Source organism: Sorghum bicolor, chromosome 10 (genome assembly GCF_000003195.3).
Source record: "Sorghum bicolor cultivar BTx623 chromosome 10, Sorghum_bicolor_NCBIv3, whole genome shotgun sequence".
Taxonomy (NCBI): domain Eukaryota; kingdom Viridiplantae; phylum Streptophyta; class Magnoliopsida; order Poales; family Poaceae; genus Sorghum; species Sorghum bicolor.
The window spans coordinates 59,889,834-59,910,000 of NC_012879.2; the positions used below are offsets into that span (position 1 = coordinate 59,889,834).

Genomic DNA, 20,167 nt, shown 5'->3' on the forward strand with positions numbered 1-20,167 from the left:
TATGCTTGCTTTTTAAAAGACTATACTTTTTAGAAAAGTAAAGTGGGCACACTTCACCAAGAAAGAAATTTTTTTTAATCAAGAGCACCATGCATTCTTCGAACAACCTGCTTCTTCGATGTCAATGTTGATCAACTGTCTTTTGAGTTGGTCAAAATACCGTTGCAACTGTTCGGGCGACTTTCCTGCTTATTGAAGACGTCAAGCCTCACTGATCGAAGAAGCTCAAGACGGCGTGTTACATCACAATACATGGTGCTCGGGGACTAGCTGTGGGGGTACAAACCCCTATACCCTTACGGCTAGACTTGGGCCAGGAGGCTTGGCCCATTACGAGACGAGTTCAAGGCTTGATCCGACAACCTGGAGTTTCGCGCAAGGAAACAAGATGTGGAGATCAAGCAGGATTCTAGTCGGTTAGAATAGGAATTGATATCGAATTATCCATGGCAATTGTAACCGACTAGGATTAGTTTCCAGATCTGTAACCCTGCCCTCCGGACTATATAAGGAGGGGCAAGGGACCCCCCTAGGACACATCATAATCTCTCAACACAATCCAATACAACCCGACGCAGGACGTAGGTATTACGCCAACTCGGCGGCCGAACCTGGATAAAAAGCTTGTCCGTGTCCTGCGTCACCATCGAGTTCGTAGTTTGCGCACCGTCTACCGATAAACTACTACCGTGGGTATACCCCAAGGTAGACTGCCGACCAGCTTTCGTCGACATTTGGGGACGGAGGGAGTACTGTTGAGGAAGTCCATGTACTCACACTAGAAGCATCAACTCGTGGATTCCCATACCAAATACTGTATACGTACTGACGCCGCCACATTTTTTCCAAACCAAAACGTGAATTGGGACGAAAGAGGCTGGCTGTCCCGGCTGTGTCCGGGTAGGATTCCGGGCAGATGAAATTAACCTGCCGATAGATTCCCAGCTAGAGTTAGGCCTTGTTTAGTTTACAAAATTTTGGTTTTTTTGCTACTGTAGCATTTTCGTTTTTATTTGACAAAGATTGTCCAATCACGGTGTAATTAGGCTCAAAAGATTCATCTCACAAATTTCAGATAAACTGTGTAATTAGTTTTTATTTTTGTCTTTATTTAATGCTCCATGCATGCGACCAAAGATTCGATGTGATTGGAAATCTTTAAAATTTTTGCGAACTAAACAAGGCCTTAGAATTCGACATGGAACCATGCATGCATCCTTGGAGCACTCATATAGGAGTACTCTCCTTTTGCAATGCAATAACGAAACACGGCGGCGCAAGATCCATCATGCTCAGCGCCACCAAGAGCAACAGCGTGGAGGAGGAGGAGGCGGCGGCGGCGGCAGTGATTCAGGTTGCGGAGGAAGAAGAGGGGGAGGAGGCATATGTTGGTGCGGCGGCGCAGGACGCGGATGCCGTAGCCGATGTGGAGGAGGCCGACGGCGTCGCCGCCGCCGCCGACGATCCGACGGTGATGAGTTGGACGGAGTACGTGGTGGCCTACAAGAGGCTATCCGAGTCCGAGATCAACTACTTCCTGTCGCGGCCACGGAAGCCCTTCGAGTCCACGCCTCTGTACAAGGACATGGTCGCCGACAGCTCCACGACCAAGGAAGACCTCGAGCGCGAGGCCGCGGACCACGAGTACGCCGAGGACGCCTTATCCGAGACGCAGGGAAGGGTGCGCGGGGAGTACGCGGACAAGGGGTTCGTCGCGGTGGACGACGACATGATCGCCGAGAGGCTCGAATTGGAGCAGCATTTCAAGGAAACCTGGGCGGCGATGTTCGATGAGCTTGGTCTGGATCACTCTATGTTCGCCGAAGAGTGAGTCGAGTCACCAAGATGATAACTTCCTCAACAGCAACAGCGAACACAAGGCAGATGTGGAGGTTTCTATGTAATCTATCTACCCAGTTGGGGTGATTAACTGATTACAGACTATCTATCTTTATTTGTCTGCTATGGATGGGATTGTCTTTTTTTTTCTTGTTCAGTGTCCAAAATTCTCTGCTAGGAGATCCTGAACTGTATTACGCTGTTTGAACCCTCAGTGCAAATGCGCATGTCTGAATGTGTTTGGTTAGCAATTTAATTTTAGCAGTAATCGTTGATTCCTTAGGCTTCTATAGACTGTTTTAGGGAGATACTATTTCGAGTCATTGTTTGCATATATATAAATCGCTATCAGATTGACACCTATGTTGTGGAGGCCACGAATTCAATCCCATAGTACATATATTCTGTCATTTGTTGAGGGTACAAATATATGATAAAAATTCCCACGCAACAATGTTTTATTCCAAACCCAAAACAGAACATGAAATGAAAGGTGCATGAAAACAGAAGTGTAGCTGACAACTTGTCTTTTTCCATGGTGCACTTGTTTTGTTCATCCTTTGAATAGCTCCTGCAGCATCTTCTCCAGCTCCTGAGGAGTGATCCTATTGTTATCCTCCAAGTATTCCGTAAAGCCTGGAACGACTCTCTCGATGATAGCTTGACGCAGCCTTTCCCTCAGCTCAGGGCCCGGGACTTTCTGGAGCTTTTGCGCAGCGTAGGTCGACTGAAACAAATTCAGCCACGACGTGCGGGCAAAAAAAAAAGGACAAGGTGAGCACGACGTTCTGTTGCTCTCACAACAAATCAGGCAACACTACTTTCTACCATAAGGCCTTGTTTAGTTCACCCTAAAAACCAAAAAGTTTTCAAGATTCCCCGTCACATCGAATCTTATAGCACATGCATGAAACATTAAATATAGACAAAAACAAAAACTAATTACACAGTTTAGCTGTAAATCACAAAATGAATCTTTTGATCCTAGTTAGTCTATGATTAGATAATATTTATCACAAACAAACGAAAGTGCTACAGTACCGAAATTTTTTCACCTTTCGGAACTAAACAAGGCCTAAGTCAGTTTCTCGTGAAGCAACAGAACGTGGGCGAGTCTCTCGTGAAGCAACAGAACGTGGGATTGTGCAGGCATTTCAGTACTGGTACCTGTCGATTCTGTTCTGAGGCGGCGGAAACAGCATGGCGCACATCTAGTAGCAGTGCCCGGACCTTGTCAGCTGCGGCCAACATACTGCTGCTAGAGAAAACATGCTGATGTTGGCACCACCAGCATTCAGAGGATCGAGAGCAGCAATGGGGTCAACAAAGTTGAGCATCTTCAGCAAGGTTGCCTCGACAAACTGTGCAAATTCAGAAGCTGGCGCAGCTGGTGGATCATCGTCGCCGTGAAGTCCACTCAAGCATTTCCATACGGATGTGCTGATCGCCTGCAGAGCCAGGATCTCATTTTCTTTGGCCTTGTTTAGTTCGGAACTGTATCACTTTCGTTTTTATTTGATAAATATTATCCAATTATGAAATAACTAGGCTTAAAAGATTCATCTCGTAATTTACAGGTAAACTGTACAATTAGTTTTTATTTTTATCTATATTTAATACTACATACATGTGCCGTAAGATTCGATGTAACGGAAAATCTTGAAAAGATTTTGGTTTTTAGGGCGAACAAGGCCTTTGTCTCCTTTTACGTTTGTTGAAGATGTTTCTTTTCACCCTGCTCCCCTACCTTCCTTTTGTAATCTATTTGTAATGTTTTCTCTTAAATAAAATTCCAGTAGAGGCCTTGCGCCTCTCCTGTTACCTCAAAAAAGGATCCAACTCTGCATCTCTCGCGAGAGCAAGCCCCTCTGCACGGACGCGTCAAGCTCTGCAAGACGGAGAAGCCAGGCGACGCGCAGCTCCCAGAGCCACCTGTCCGGGGCAGTGGCGTTGCCGTCGGCACTTCCTTCCTCCTGCCCTGTGCGGCTGCCTGTTAGCAGCTATTTCAGCTCCTGCTGATCTGCATTGCTGAGACTGAGGTACTGTTGGATGGCTGAGAGCTGCTGGGGCCACCATTTCACATCTCGCTTATCACCAAAAAAAAAAGGAACCACCAAAAGTAAATAAAAAAAAGACCAACCGATAACACAAATGAGAATACACGGCAAATAAATAACATTGTTGAACACACACAAGACTTAAGAACACAGAAACATGACGAATCAAGAAACTATTATTCCCAAAGACCAGCTCATCTATGCAACCAAACCAGCACAGCAAAATTGCAACCCCACTGTTTATATTCTTCACAAGCAAAAAACTAAACTCAGGTCCCATATTAGTGAATTTGTTACAGGATGGTAGCAGAAATGGAAACACAAAACATGTTCAGACCCAGCATGGAGCGGGCGTCCAGAGGCACCATTCACATTTATTCTCAGCATAGACAAGCAGCGGGATGGACAGCGACCAAGGCCATTGGGATGCTATGGAAAGCAGAAAAATCTCTACTGGGTCTTGAACATGTGGCGGATCAGGTCGACAACACGGTTGCTGTAGCCCCACTCGTTGTCGTACCACGAGACAAGCTTGATGAAGTTGTCGTTCAGGGCAATACCAGCCTTGGCATCGAAGATGCTCGACCTAAGTGGGAAGCACCAAAGTGACAAATGAATACGGAGATTACACAAACAGATGAATCAGAGGACACCATCAGAATTCGACATAACAGTGTGCCATAATAATCAGTTATGTTGCCTCCCAATTGGTACAAAGCAAAGGCATACCTGCTGTCACCAACGAAGTCGGTGGAAACCAAATCCTCCTCCACATAGCCCATGATACCCTTGAGTGGTCCCTCAGAAGCAGCCCTGTAAAGCAATAGCAATTAAGTAAATGTTGCCATCAATCCTTACCAAAAAAGATGGATAATAAACTACTATAAGTTCAAGATAGATGCAGGAAACATAAAAAGTGAACATCGAATGTGATAGTAAGAGATAATTCCAACAAGGAGTGATACTACATTCATATGCATTGGTTAAAAAAGAACAATGCACTCACATTCACTGAATATTAAAAAAATAAATGGACTAATCACTTACTTAATAGCTTTCTTGATATCCCCATAGGAGGCACCCTTCTCGATTCGGACAGTGAGGTCAACAACTGACACATCCACGGTGGGAACCCGGAAGGACATACCAGTGAGCTTGCCATTCAAATCAGGAAGAACCTTACCAACAGCCTGCAATTCATACCAAAAGTCAATATACAGCATTCCATCTATAATCATCAGAATAGAATGGATGTCGACTTTAAACTAGAAAAATGAGGTGAACAACAACCCAAACTAAAGAGGAAGTATAGGTTCAGTTAGAACTAAAATGGCAATCAACCAGGCCTGTTAATGCTTAATGCTCATTTAGCTGTGTGTATATGCCCATATGGCTATGTAAATTAGCTATATAATAACTCATGCAGCAACAGGCAGCTACATAAAATGCACATACATTGGCATTAAAAATTTATTCATGAAGCTACATGAAACCAAAACACAGCAAAACAATAATTTAGTACAATCAGCAGGCCAAGTCAGTGTGAAAAAATGACCAATACTTACAAAAAGAAAATTATATTAGCTCACTCCATCCAACATTGTGAATTACTGAATTTATTATATACCTTGGCAGCTCCAGTGCTGCTGGGGATGATGTTAAAGCTAGCAGCCCTGCCACCTCTCCAGTCCTTGGCTGAGGGTCCATCAACAGTCTTCTGGGTGGCTGACAGATAAGTACCACACAGTCATTATACAGCCATCTAAATGTATCTTCTCAATAATACTAAGAGGGGAGATAGCTCGACAGCCAAAGAAAACTTACCAGTGATGGCATGAACAGTTGTCATCAGACCCTCGATGATACCAAAGTTGTCATGGATGACCTAATTAATGGCATTAGACACCATTAGTAAATCAAACTGCATCAGAAGAGCAGACAACTAAAAAGAGCACCCAAATAAGAGGCGGGAAAACACACCTTGGCAAGGGGAGCCAGGCAGTTTGTTGTGCAGCTAGCATTGGAAACAATGTTAATATCTGAGGTGTACTTGTCCTCGTTGACACCAACAACGAACATGGGCGCATCTTTGCTTGGGGCAGAGATAACAACTTTCTTGGCACCACCCTATATAATAATTCAAAAAAAGGAAAATACAGCTATCAGCAACATCCAAATTAACAGGGAAATTTACAAGGATCAAGGCAATCTGCCAAGAAAGCATAGTACATGGGTGTATTCCTAGTCACGACACTAAATCATCCTGTCTGTCAATTTCTAGATTCTCTATAAAGACTCCAGTAACTCTTATATAACAAAACTAACATTAGGCAACTACTACGAAAAACCAAGACATCGAGTTGTTACAGCTTATCAGAAGCATAGAACCAATTGAATTTACTAAAGGTTAGTGTACTAGTAATCCCAGCTCTGCCTGGTTGCAGATTGTGAGTTTGCCAGCTGTACTAATAAGAAAGTTTTCTGGTGAAAAATAGGACACAATGTGCTAAGCCCAAACACTAGATAGCCATCACTCAATTTGTCCACCGCATGTAAATGATCAAACAAATGCTTATAGTCAGGAATAATGATACGCAAACAACCTGCAAACATTCTGAAACAGCCATAGGATCATGAAGCAGCAATTATACCTTCAAGTGAGCCGCAGCCTTATCCTTGTCAGTGAAGACACCAGTGGACTCCACGACATAGTCAGCACCAGCCTCGCCCCACGGGATCTCCTCAGGGTTCCTGTAGAATTGCAGCAGTTGAAACATTAGCTCACAGCTTGAAGACAAACTCAAACCCATCCATGATAGAAGCAGGAGAGGGTAGTTAGTACCTGATGCCAAAGACGGTGACCGGCTTCTGACCGAAGAGAAGGGTCTTGGAGTCCTTGAGGGTGATGTCACTGTGCTTCCAGTGGCCGTGCACCGTGTCATACTTGAACATGTAGGTCTACGCAAGATGGGGAGCAGATAAACCATGAGCACGGCACACAGATTTCAAAATCCAGAAACTGAAGTAAGCACCAAATCCACAACACCTCAAGCTGATACTGATACTGATACTGACAGTATAATATATTGTAGTAGAGCAACAGAGCCAGTAGAACCCCCAGATCTACGGAGAGACCCAGTACAGAATTGAAGTCAAACGACTCCGAACGCCACGATTAACTGAATCGAGCATGCTTAGCTGACGGATCGGTGCTAAACCCACCCTAAACCTTCTAAACCACCAGATCTATCATGTGGCACGGAACAAACGCAACAGATCGAGGCGCGTACCATGTAGTCCGTGGTGATGAAGGGGTCGTTGACGGCGACCAGCTCGACATCCTCGCTCTGAAGCGCGACCCTGGCCACGAGCCTGCCGATCCTTCCGAAACCTGAGCGAAACCACACACACGCAGACGCAGGGAGAACCAGTCAGAAGACTTCCAGACCCAACAAACCGAGCAGGAAGAACTAGTTTGGGGTATAAACTCACCGTTGATTCCGATCTTAATCTTGCCTGCATCCAGAAATCCATCCAGGAAAAATAAAATAAAAAAGTCAGCAAACCCCCTTTGGTCAGATCTGAGCACGGAGCAGGAGGGAACAGCAGCAACTAGACTGAGAAACCCAGAAACCCGACGCGGCAGGGAGAGAGGAAGTACCCATGGCGAGTTGAAGAACGAGGACGACGGAGATAGGAGATGCTCGAGATGAAGGAAGCGGATATGGGTGGTGGAGAGGGTTTTAGCCCTTGTGTCCTTTTAAAGCCGACGATACACGAGAGAGATGAGAAAAAGCAGATTTATTGCTATAATTGTAAGTAAATAAATAAATAAAGGAGAGTGAGCGAAATGCAACTAGAGAAAGTGATCTGAAGAAAGATGATGAGGTGCGGGGGTGACCTGTCCGTCCGCCTTTCTCTAGAAGGCGCAGGCAAGGTGAGGTGTCGTCGATGACGTGTAGGCCCAGTCATTGCTATGGCCCACGTGTCATTGAAAGCGATGGCCGCTACAGCGGGTGCTTTTGGCTGCTTGGTGTTGTCCGCGCGTGGTTTGTGACGCCAGAAGTAGAAAGGCATATTCCCCGCTTCCTTTCTTGGGGAACAATGCCGGCAAAGAATTGTAACTGCTATTTCAGCTTTTTTAGTAGTGTGTTTAGAAATTTAGCTAATAAAGTGATTAAAATTTGGCTAGCTAAAATTTAGCAAAGAGAACCAAACAAATTCTTATATTTAAAAAGAAAAAAAAAAAGAAATCGAAGGCCTTGTTTAGTTACAAAAATTTTGCAAAATGACTAAAATTTAGCTTGCTAAAATTTAGCAAGGAGAACCAAACAAACCCTTATATTTAAAAAGAAAAAAGAAAAGAAATCCAAAGCCTTGTTTATTTATAAAAATTTTGAAAAATGAACACTGTAGCATTTTCGTTTGTATTTGATAAATATTGTTCATTCATGAATTAACTAAGTTCAAAAGATTCATCTCATAAATTATAGATAATTGTACAATTAGCTATTTTTTTATTTTTAACGTGGCTTTATTTGGCTCTAGCTTTTTCTATGATGCACCGAAGAAATAGAGCCGATGAAATGGAAGGAGCCGAGAACAAATAAAATGGCTCGTTGCTATAATGGAGTTACAGAATACAGAGGAGCCGAAGTTAGATATAGCTCTAGCCAAACACAAAGCCTTGAAATGTGTCAATATTTACATTCGTATTTGGGGGAATGAGAACCGAATTAAGATTGAAGAAATACGGGATATTTGCAGTGGTGAGGAACAGAAGAGGTTACTAACGAGTTTGTGTGCCCACGATGAAATAGCGGCTCCTGCAAGAGTTTGGGAAAGAGGCTTGTGATACCCGTTTTACGTGAGTTAAAAGTAAGACTAAGAGCTTGTTTAGTTCCTCTTGCTAAATTTTAGTTAGTTAAAACTATTTTAGTTAATCTTAGGTGACTAATAAGATTAAACTATTTTAATTTCTTTTTAATCAGTATTTGGCTACTAAAATGACTAAAGGGAAACCAAATAGACCTTAACTAAACATCTAGACAACTAAACAATTCAACCTTGCATTTCATGGATCAGGCCTTGTTTACTTCCCAAAAATTTTTGCAAAATTTTTCAGATTTCCCGTCACATCGAATCTTTAGACATGTGCATGGAGTATTAAATATAGACAAAAATAAAAACTAATTGTATAGTTTGGTCGAAATTGACGAGACGAATCTTTTGAGCCTAGTTAGTGCATGATTGGACAATATTTGTCAAATACAAACGAAAGTGCTACAGTACCTGTTTTGCAAATTTTTTTGGAACTAAACAAGGCCTCAATCATGCGAGCTGATCTACAGCCAACAAATCACAGTGTGAGACGGTGAGGTGGTGGAGCCGCGCTTTTGCTCGTCCGTTATAGAATCATCTTTTTGTTAGGTAAGGTAACAACAAGCTTGCATTGCAGTCTTATTCAGCAGGGCTCGTACCGTTTCTATAGCTATTAGCTAAACCATTGGACTTGTAGCACGGAGTGTAAAGCTACATTTTAGGCCTTGTTTAGTTTACCCAAAAAAACTAAAAACTTTTTAAGATTTCTCGTCACATTTTGCGGCACATACATGGAATATTAAATATAAATGAAAACAAAACTAATTGCACATTTTGTCTATAAATCGCGAGACGAATCTTTTAAGCCTAGTTACTTCATAATTAGACAATGTTTATCAAATAAAAACGAAAGTGCTACAATGTGAAAATCCAAAAACTTTTTGGATTTAAACAAGACCTTAGTACTGTGGGTGCTCTTACACGTTAGAGACAGATCACTCGTGTTCTTCCCTTTGCCAAGTTGCCAAGATCCTTTTTCGGAGATAGAAGCACCCTCATGCGTAATGATTGTCGCAATTAGTTATTTTTTATCTATATTTAATGTTTCATGCATGTGCTGTAAAATTTAATGTTATAAAAAAACTTATTTTTTTTTAATTTTAGGTGAAACTAAACAAGGCTCAAGCTGCCAAGGCTTTTTTTCGGAGATCAGGAGCACTCCTATGTAACGACGGCGACAGTCCACGTGAAAACCACGTCGGGCCAGGCGCGCGTGGTGCGCCCCCGGGGCATCCCGTGCTTTGTCGACCGCCAGCCAGGCAGTGGCGGATCTAGAATTTTAATCATGAGGGTACGAACGAAAACGATATAGTTCATCGATATGAACATAACATAATTAGATCACTAAACGGTAATAAAATAGTTGTGAATATAGAGTGTTAAGGTTGTTATATAAGCTGAGTAGACTAGCAATTATGTATAACAATGTATTATACATATATATATTATTAAAAAGTATACATATTAAATGTTTTTCAAAAAAATTTGGGGGGACAGCTGTCCCCCCATGCTACTACTCTAGAACCGCCACTGCAGCCAGGGAGCAACAGCTTATCCAATTATGGACTAGCTAGAATTAAAAAAAAATTATCTCGCGATTTCTAGACAAATTGTATAATTATTTTTTTATTTTTTTTACTATACTTAATACCCTATGCATATATCGTAAGATTTAATATGACAAAAATCTTTTAAGTTTTTAGTTTTTAGGGTCAGGGCCTGTTTAGTTTCTATTGCTAAACTTAAGCTAACTAAAATTTAATCACTTTAGTAGCTAAAATTTTAAATACACTAACTAAAAAGAAACTAAAATAATTTTAGTACTATTAGTCACCAAGAGTAGCTAAAATAATTTTAGCTAGATAAAATTTAGCAAAGCCCCAAACTGGCCTTGTTTAGTTGCAAAATATTTTGCAAAATATGAATAGTATCAATTTCGTTTGTATTTGATAAATATTGTCCAATCATGGACTAACTAGGCTCAAAAGATTCGTCTCGTCAATTTCGACCAAACTGTGTAATTATTTTTTATTTTTATCTATATTTAATACTTCATACATACGTATAAAGATTTGATGTGACGGAGAATCTGAAAAATTTTAAAAAATTTTCTCGGAACTAAACAAGGCCTAAACACGGCCCGAAAAAACGAGATGTGCCCGTTGGTCCTCGGCTTCAGATTTCCGATAAACGTTGGCCACTTGACCCCTTTTGTACTGGATGCTTCTTCCCTTCCTCGGCTGGCGGCTGCACCCAACTCGCAAGTCGCAAGTGGCGAATGAAAGCAGCAGCCGCCCCGCACGGCCTGTGTCGACGACCGTACCCCGAGTTTGGAAAACGTCCACGTCGTGGCTCGTCAGAGGCTTCAAATCCTGTCGACGGCAGCAGCTGCGGCGGCTCTCGCGCTCGCCGCCGGCCGGATTTGGATTGCCTCACGCAGGCGGTGGCATCCAGACAACCGGGGCGCGGGCCCCCATGCAGTTCACGTTTGCGATCCCGGCATTCCCTTTCCCAGCAAGCTCACGAGGCGCTGATTGAACTTTATATAAAAATTCCTGTTTACAACAATGCGCTATTAATATTCCGAGAGTGAGAGATCAAAATTCTATATATGGTGTTATTTGTGCAGCGCTCTGTTTTCAACAATGCGCTGTTCATTCTTCAATGAAAGATCTAGTAGTAATTAAGCTTACATGAATTGGCCTTTGCTCAGACTTGCTGCTAGAAAACAATGATAAAGTTCTGGTAAGGTAAACATTTTTAGTATAATTGCTTGGTTATTAAAATATTTTTACAATGGTTGGAGAGACGATGAAAAGTGATTCATGTGTCTATAGTCGGTAGAATGAAAGCGATTGGAGCAAGACAATGGGAAGTGATAGGTGTGTCTATAATAAGTGGACCATAAACGTCATTAGAACTCTAAATATAGAAATGGTAATTTCTTTTTTCATATTTCTGTTTTTAATGAAAGATAAAAGGGTAAATTTATAATTATAAAAATAATATTTTAAATAGTATAGTTAAGGTGTATGATTCACATACTATAGTTAGTTAAAAAATCTTCTTTTAAGTTTTTTAAAATCTTCTTAGGGTTCCACCCATCGGCGTCCACTAGTGCATGCTATATGAAGCCGTCGTCGCCGATGATAGGGATTAAAGTTTAAGAGAAGCTTGTAAAAAGAACCACCAAAAGTAAATAAAAAGACCAACTGATAACATAAATGAGAATACACGGCGAATAACATTGAACACACGAAGGACTTAAGAACACAGAAACATGACGAATCAAGAAACTATTATTCCCAAAGACCAGCTCATCTATGCAACCAAACCAGCACAGCAAAATTGCAACCCCACTGTTTATATTCTTCACAAGCAAAAAACTAAACTCAGGTCCCATATTAGTGAATTTGTTACAGGATGGTAGCAGAAATGGAAACACAAAACATGTTCAGACCCAGCATGGAGCGGGCGTCCAGAGGCACCATTCACATTTATTCTCAGCATAGACAAGCAGCGGGATGGACAGCGACCAAGGCCATTGGGATGCTATGGAAAGCAGAAAAATCTCTACTGGGTCTTGAACATGTGGCGGATCAGGTCGACAACACGGTTGCTGTAGCCCCACTCGTTGTCGTACCACGAGACAAGCTTGATGAAGTTGTCGTTCAGGGCAATACCAGCCTTGGCATCAAAGATGCTCGACCTAAGTGGGAAGCAGCAAAGTGACATGAATACGGAGATTACACAAACAGATGAATCAGAGAACACCATCAAAATTCAACATAACAGTGTGCCATAATAATGTTATGTTGGCTCCTAATAATTGGTACAAAGCAAAGGCATACCTGCTGTCACCAACGAAGTCTGTGGAAACCAAATCCTCCTCCACGTAGCCCATGATACCCTTGAGTGGGCCCTCAGAAGCAGCCCTGTAAAGCAATATCAATTAAGTAAATGTTGCCATCAATCCTTACCAAAAAAGATGGATGGATAATAAACTACTATAAGATCAAGATAGATGCAGGAAACATAAAAAGTGAACATCAAATGTGATAGTAAGAGATAATTCCAACAATGAGTGATACTACATTCATATGCATTGGTTTAAAAAAGAACAATACTCACATTCACTGAATATTAAAAAAAAATGGACTAATCACTTACTTAATAGCTTTCTTGATATCCTCATAGGAGGCACCCTTCTCGATTCTGACAGTAAGGTCAACAACTGACACATCCACGGTGGGAACCCGGAAGGACATACCAGTGAGCTTGCCATTCAAATCAGGAAGAACCTTACCAACAGCCTGCAATTCATCAATACCGAAGTCAATATACAGATGTCGACTTTACACTAGAAAAATGAGGTGAACAACAACCCAAACTAAAGAGGAAGTATAGGTTCAGCTAGAACTAAAATGGCAATCAACCAGGCCTGTTAATGCTTAATGCTCATTTAGCTGTGTATATGCTCATATGCCTATGTAAATTAGCTATATAATAACTCATGTAGCAACAGGAAGCTACATAAAATGCACATACATTGGCATTAAAAATTTATTCATGAAGCTACATGAAACCAAAACACAGCAGAACAATAATTTAGTACAATCAGCAGGCCCAAGTCAGTATGAAAAAATGATCAACACTTACAGAAATAACAAATATTAACTCACTCCATCCAACATTGTGAATTACTGAATTTATTATATACCTTGGCAGCTCCAGTGCTGCTGGGGATGATGTTAAAGCTAGCAGCCCTGCCACCTCTCCAGTCCTTGGCTGAGGGTCCATCAACAGTCTTCTGGGTGGCTGACAGATAAGTACCACACAGTCATTATACAGCCATCTAAATGTATCTTCTCAATAATACTAAGAGGGGAGATAGCTCGACAGCCAAAGAAAACTTACCAGTGATGGCATGAACAGTTGTCATCAGACCCTCGATGATACCAAAGTTGTCATGGATGACCTAATTAATGGCATTAGACACCATTAGTAAATCAAACTGCATCAGAAGACCAGACAACTAAAAAGAACACCCAAATAAGAGGGGGGAAAACACACCTTGGCAAGGGGAGCCAGGCAGTTTGTTGTGCAGCTAGCATTGGAAACAATGTTAATATCTGAGGTGTACTTGTCCTCGTTGACACCAACAACGAACATGGGCGCATCTTTGCTTGGGGCAGAGATAACAACTTTCTTGGCACCACCCTATATAATAATTCAAAAAAAGGAAAATACAGCTATCAGCAACATCCAAATTAACAGGGAAATTTACAAGGATCAAGGCAATCTGCCAAGAAAGCATAGTACATGGGTGTATTCCTAGTCACGACACTAAATCATCCTGTCTGTCAATTTCTAGATTCTCTATAAAGACTCCAGTAACTCTTATATAACAAAACTAACATTAGACAACTGCCTTGTTTAGTCCCGAAAAGTGAAAACTTTTCGGTACTGTAGCACTTTCGTTTGTTTGTGACAAATATTATCCAATTATGTACTAACTAGGATCAAAAGGTTTGTCTCATGATTTACAGCTAAACTGTGTAATTAGTTTTTGTTTTCGTCTATATTTAATGTTTCATGCATGTGCCACAAGATTTGATGTGACGGAAAATCTTGAAAACTTTTTGGTTTTCAGGGTGAACTAAACAAGGCCCTACTACGAAAAACCAAGACATCGAGTTGTTACAGCTTATCAGAAGCGTAGAACCAATTGAATTTACTAAAGGTTAGTGTACTAGTAATCCCAGCTCTGCCTGGTTGCAGATTGTGAGTTTGCCAGCTATACTAATAAGAAAGTTTTCTGGTGAAAAATAGGACACAATGTGCTAAGCCCAAACACTAGATAGCCATCACTCAATTTGTCCACCGCATGTAAATGATCAAACAAATGCTTATAGTCAGGAATAATGATACGCAAACAACCTGCACACATTCTGAAACAGCCATAGGATCATGAAGCAGCAATTATACCTTCAAGTGAGCCGCAGCCTTATCCTTGTCAGTGAAGACACCAGTGGACTCCACGACATAGTCAGCACCAGCCTCGCCCCACGGGATCTCCTCAGGGTTCCTGTAGAATTGCAGCAGTTGAAACATTAGCTCACAGCTTGAAGACAAACTCAAACCCATCCATGATAGAAGCAGGAGAGGGTAGTTAGTACCTGATGCCAAAGACGGTGACCGGCTTCTGACCGAAGAGAAGGGTCTTGGAGTCCTTGAGGGTGATGTCACTGTGCTTCCAGTGGCCGTGCACCGTGTCATACTTGAACATGTAGGTCTACGCAAGATGGGGAGCAGATAAACCATGAGCACGGCACACAGATTTCAAAATTCAGAAAATGAAGTAAGCACCAAATCCACAACACCTCAAGCTGATACTGATACTGACAGTATAATATATTGTAATAGAGCAACAGAGCCAGTAGAACCCCCAGATCTACGGAGAGACCCAGTAAAGAATTGAAGTCAAACGACTCCGAACGCCACGATTAACTGAATCGAGCATGCTTGGCTGACGGATCGTTGCTAAACCCACCCTAACACATTGTAAACCACCAGATCTACTCATGTGGCACGGAACAAACGCAACAGATCGAGGGCGCATACCATGTAGTCCGTGGTGATGAAGGGGTCGTTGACGGCGACCAGCTCGACATCCTCGCTCTGAAGCGCGACCCTGGCCACGAGCCTGCCGATCCTTCCGAAACCTGAGCGAAACCACACACACAGACGCAGGGACAACCAGTCAGAAGACTTCCAGACCCAATAAACCGAGCAGGAAGAACTAGATTGGGGGGGCGGGGGGGTTATAAACTCACCGTTGATTCCGATCTTAATTTTGCCTGCATCCAGAAATCCGTCCAGAAAAAATCAAAAAAAAAAGTCAGCAAAACCCCTTTGGTCAGATCTGAGCACGGAGCAGGAGGGAGCAGCAGCAACTCGACGCGGGATCCGGGAGCGAGGAAGTACCCATGGCGAGTTGAGGAGCGACGACGACGGAGATAGGGGATGCTCGAGATGAAGGAAGCGGATATGGGTGGTGGAGAGGGTTTTAGCTCTTCGTCCTTTTAAAGCCGACGATACACGGGACGGGAGAGATGAGAGCAAAGGCAGATTTATCTATTGCAATAAATAAATAAATAAAGGAGAGAAAGCGAAATGCAACTAGAGAAAGTGATTTGAAGAAAAATAAACTACGGCGGCAAATACTTCTGGAATGAGGTGCGGGGGTGACCTGTCCGTTCGCCTTTCTCTAGAAGGCGCAGGCCAGGTGAGGTGTCGTCGATGACGTGTAGGCCCAGTCAATGCTATGGCCCACGTGTCATTGAAAGCCACGACCGCTCCAGTGGGTGCTTTTGGCTGCTTGGTGTTGTCCGCGCGACGCAAGAAGTAGAAAGGCATATTCCCCGCTTCCTTTCTTGGGGAACAATGCCGGTAAAGAAGTCCAACTGAGAGTTTATTTATATTCAAAAAGAAAAAGAAAAGAAATCCAACTGGAAAAGAAATGTATGTTTGAAAAGCATCGAACAAAAGTTACCGTCGTCGTGTCGTGGTATAAGAATGTCGTGGTAATTTAAATTAGAGCCGGTCCAAATTTAAATTACCCATCGGACCAAACTAATAAGTGTTTCTATAGCTACATTGTGCACATACATTGAATTAAATAGCTACGCCATATATAGAGTCATCTTTTTAGGTAATAAGGTAACAACAAGATTGCATTTGCAGTTGTACTCAGCAGGGCTCGTACTGTTTTTTTTTAAGAGAATATCTCTGCTTTTAAGAAAGCACCACGTTTGGGATACATCGACTGGGGAAACCAGTGTCTCAAGCAAGCAAACATCAAACTAAACCTATTACAAAGATATGTAAAATGAAGCCCAGAAGGGACTCAAATCTCAACAATGTCTGTAGGCATGACCAAGCTTGGCTCAAAACTCCTCATCCAACTTAGAAGCATAGCATTCGCCTGGTCCACCTTTTCCTTGTCCACCGCCTTCAAGAGCAAAGACCACCTCTGTAACAAAGACAAGGCGTCATACAGAATGTTAGCAGGTGCCTTAGGATAACACTTCTCAATCGCCATCTTGTTTCTTGTTACCCACAAGGTCCAAGCAAAGCCTGCAAAAAGAAACATAATATTTCGTGTTTGCAAGGGCCCCTTACCCCACAGGCACCCCTCAGACAACTCCTGTATTGAGTGAGGAATATCCATCATATAAAACACTTCCTTTATGACAGCCCAAAACCATTTAGCAAGGACACATTCAAAGAGCAGGTGATTTATCGTTTCCAACACCCCACATAGACAGCATTTGCCATCTCCTTTCCAACCCCTTTTCATCAGCTCCGAACCCACTGGCAGTTTGTTATTAAAGATTTGCCAAAGAAAAAATTTTATTTTTAATGGAACCCTGCCTTTCCAAATTACCCCCGCAACTCTATTTGGCATGCCCCTACTGGATAAGAATCTGTATAACGATTTAGTAGTGAACATTTTAGTTTTCTCCAAGGCCCAGTAGACTTTATCAGGATTGGACCCATCTATCCTGATGTGTTGGAGTTCCTCATAAAGGAGAGTCCATCTTTGGAACTCAACATTTGAAAGAGGTCTTCTAAACTCAACAAACCAATCTTGGTTAACCCAACAATCAGCAACAGAACAATCAGGGTGTCTAACCATTTTATAAAGATCTTCATAATAGATTTTCAAAGGCACACTATGCAACCAACAATCCTGCCAAAAAAGACAATTATTCCCATTGCCAATTGTAAAAGTAGCCCCCCATTTGAAGAAATCTTTGACTTTGTGAAGCCCCTGCCAAAACTGAGAACCTTTTTTGGACTTAGAAGAGAAAAAATTAGTGTTTGCCATATATTTGGCTTTCAACAATTTGAACCATAGATCATCCGGTTCCAGAAGGATTTTCCAAATCCATTTGACCAGCAAACAATCATTCATCAGTCTAGTATTAATTATGCCTAAACCCCCCTGATCTTTAGGCCTAGAGACCATTTCCCATTTTGCCATATGGTATTTAAATTTGTCCTCAGTCCCCCGCCATAAGAAGTTGGCTCTAATGCTATCCATCTTTTTGTGCACACCATCCTGAAGCCAATAAAAACCCATGCAGTAAAGAGGGATGCTGCTAAGACAGGAGTTAGTAAGAATTTGTCTACCCCCAGAGGTTAGATGCTTGCCCTTCCAAGGATCAAGCCTCTTGTAGAGTTTTTGATGTAAAAAGGAGAAGGCATTTATATTGAGATGTTTATCGCTAATTGGAATTCCCAAGTATTTCATAGGCATTTCACCCAGGACACAATTTAGCATATTAGCCATCTTTTCCTTTTCATCTTGATGAGCTCCAAAAACAAAGACTTCACTTTTATGATAGTTAATTCGAAGCCCAGATAGCCATTCAAAATAATACAAGATAAGTTTAAGGTTCCTGATAGACTGTTCTGTCCCATCAATCAAAATTACTGTGTCATCTGCATATTGTATATGTGATATGCCCCCAGGTAAGAGATTATTCAAGACCCCTCGGATATGACCTTTGTTAACAGCCTTATCCAATAAAATACCCAACACATCTGCAACAAGATTGAAAAGGATGGGTGATAAGGGATCCCCTTGTCTTAAACCTCTGAAAGTTTTAAAGTATGAGCTTCTCTCTCCATTAACATTAATGCAAACTTGTCCACCCCTGACAGTGCTCATAACCCACTGGATCCATTTCGCAGGAAAAGCTTTCCTTTCCATCACTTGCTCCAGAAAACTCCATCGAACTCTATCATAAGCTTTTTCAAAATCAATTTTAAGAATAAGCCCTGTTTGATTAGAGGATTGTAGTTCATGGATGACTTCATGTAACACCACTATCCCATCTAGGATATTTCTCCCTTTGATAAAACCAGTCTGATTTTTTCCTACCACCCTTTGGGCAATCGGGACTAATCTATTAGTGAGAACCTTAGTAAAGCATTTGAAATCTACATTCAGAAGGCAAATCGGTCTATATTGTTTGATATTGTTGGCTCCCTTGATTTTTGGAACTAAGGTGATGACCCCAAAATTTAGTCTTTTGATATCTAACTTGCCTGCCCAAAAGTCCTCAAACATACCCATAATCTCTCCACTAATAGTACCCCAAAACTTCTGGAAAAAAACAGGACTAAACCCATTTGGTCCAGGAGCTGAATTGACTCTCATGTCCATAATAGCCCCCTTAATTTCCTCTAAATCAAAAGGTTTTATAAGAGCAGTACTCTCTTCCCCAATCAATTTCCTCTCCAAAGGCCAGAAATTTTCCCCCATATTGATGAAACAATGATCACTGGGGCCAAAGAGAATCTTGTAAAAACTTACTATATGATCAGTTATGTCTTTTTGGCCTCTAATATCCCCAGAATCAGATTCTAAAAAAGAAATCATGTTCTTCCTTCTCCTACCATTAGCAAACTGATGGAAAAAATGAGTGTTGGCATCCCCTTCCAACAGCCATTTGAGTCCAGCTTTTTGCTTCCAGTAAATCTCCTCAGACCTTTGCAAGCCGTCTAATCTATTTTCAATCTCAATCCTTTCTTCCCATTCCTGATTAGTCAACAACCTCAATTCAGCCATCTTATCTATTTCCAAAATCCTCTGTGTCATACTAGCTTTTTCTCTCTTTTGCTCTCCCAGAAATTGTAAATGCCACCCTCTCAAGTATTTTCTCATGGATTGAAGGCACCCTTGCCATCTATCCATAGAATATCTATGATTATCTTTAAAGAACAGCCATCTATTATGAACCATATCATGAAAACCCTCTTTATTCAGCCACTGCTCATCAAAGAAAAAATATCTAGATTTGGTGTCACCATTTTCCCCAGTATTGATGACCAAAGGACAATGATCAGAACCCACTCTAGCTTTTACCCAAGCAAAACAAGTAGGATAATGCATTTCCCAACTGGTAGAAACAAGGATCCTATCCAATTTAACTAAAATAGGGTTTTTTTGTTTATTAGACCAGGTGAACCTGTTACCATTACAGAAAATTTCCCTTAGTTGACAATGACCAATGAAATTATTAAAAAGATCCATAAGTTTTTGATCTCCAGTCCCCTGATTTCTTTCTTTATTATTCCTGATTAGATTGAAATCCCCCCCATCAGAACAGGTAGGCATAGGCTAGAGCAAAAAGAAGAGAGCTCCTGAAGGAAAATATTAGAAAAATTATGTTGAGCAGGACCATAAACATTGATAACCCAATATCTGTGGTTAGTATTTCTGTTCCTTACAAGAACTCCCATAAAATAGGTTTCATAAACCTGATCCTCCACCTCCAGATTCCCTAAATTGATGCCAATCATCATTCCCCCTGAGT

General features: G+C 41.6%; 2 protein-coding genes across 2 annotated transcripts; both read right to left on the reverse strand.

The window, feature by feature from the left end:
* On the reverse strand, window positions 4,055-7,745 carry LOC110430988 (glyceraldehyde-3-phosphate dehydrogenase 1, cytosolic-like). The gene is made up of 11 exons (XM_021449347.1): window positions 7,558-7,745; window positions 7,389-7,412; window positions 7,187-7,287; window positions 6,739-6,854; window positions 6,548-6,647; window positions 5,877-6,023; window positions 5,721-5,781; window positions 5,524-5,621; window positions 4,944-5,086; window positions 4,626-4,709; window positions 4,055-4,482 (listed from the first exon to the last, which is right to left on the reverse strand). Exons 1-11 carry the CDS (start codon window positions 7,559-7,561, stop codon window positions 4,347-4,349), a joined length of 1,014 nt encoding a protein of 337 aa, XP_021305022.1. The 5' UTR covers window positions 7,562-7,745; the 3' UTR covers window positions 4,055-4,346.
* LOC110430989 (glyceraldehyde-3-phosphate dehydrogenase 1, cytosolic) lies at window positions 12,059-16,023 on the reverse strand. Its single transcript, XM_021449348.1, has 11 exons — window positions 15,765-16,023; window positions 15,614-15,637; window positions 15,402-15,502; window positions 14,957-15,072; window positions 14,766-14,865; window positions 13,851-13,997; window positions 13,695-13,755; window positions 13,498-13,595; window positions 12,948-13,090; window positions 12,629-12,712; window positions 12,059-12,486 (listed from the first exon to the last, which is right to left on the reverse strand). The coding sequence occupies exons 1-11, from the start codon at window positions 15,766-15,768 to the stop codon at window positions 12,351-12,353; spliced, it is 1,014 nt and encodes a 337-aa protein (XP_021305023.1). The 5' UTR covers window positions 15,769-16,023; the 3' UTR covers window positions 12,059-12,350.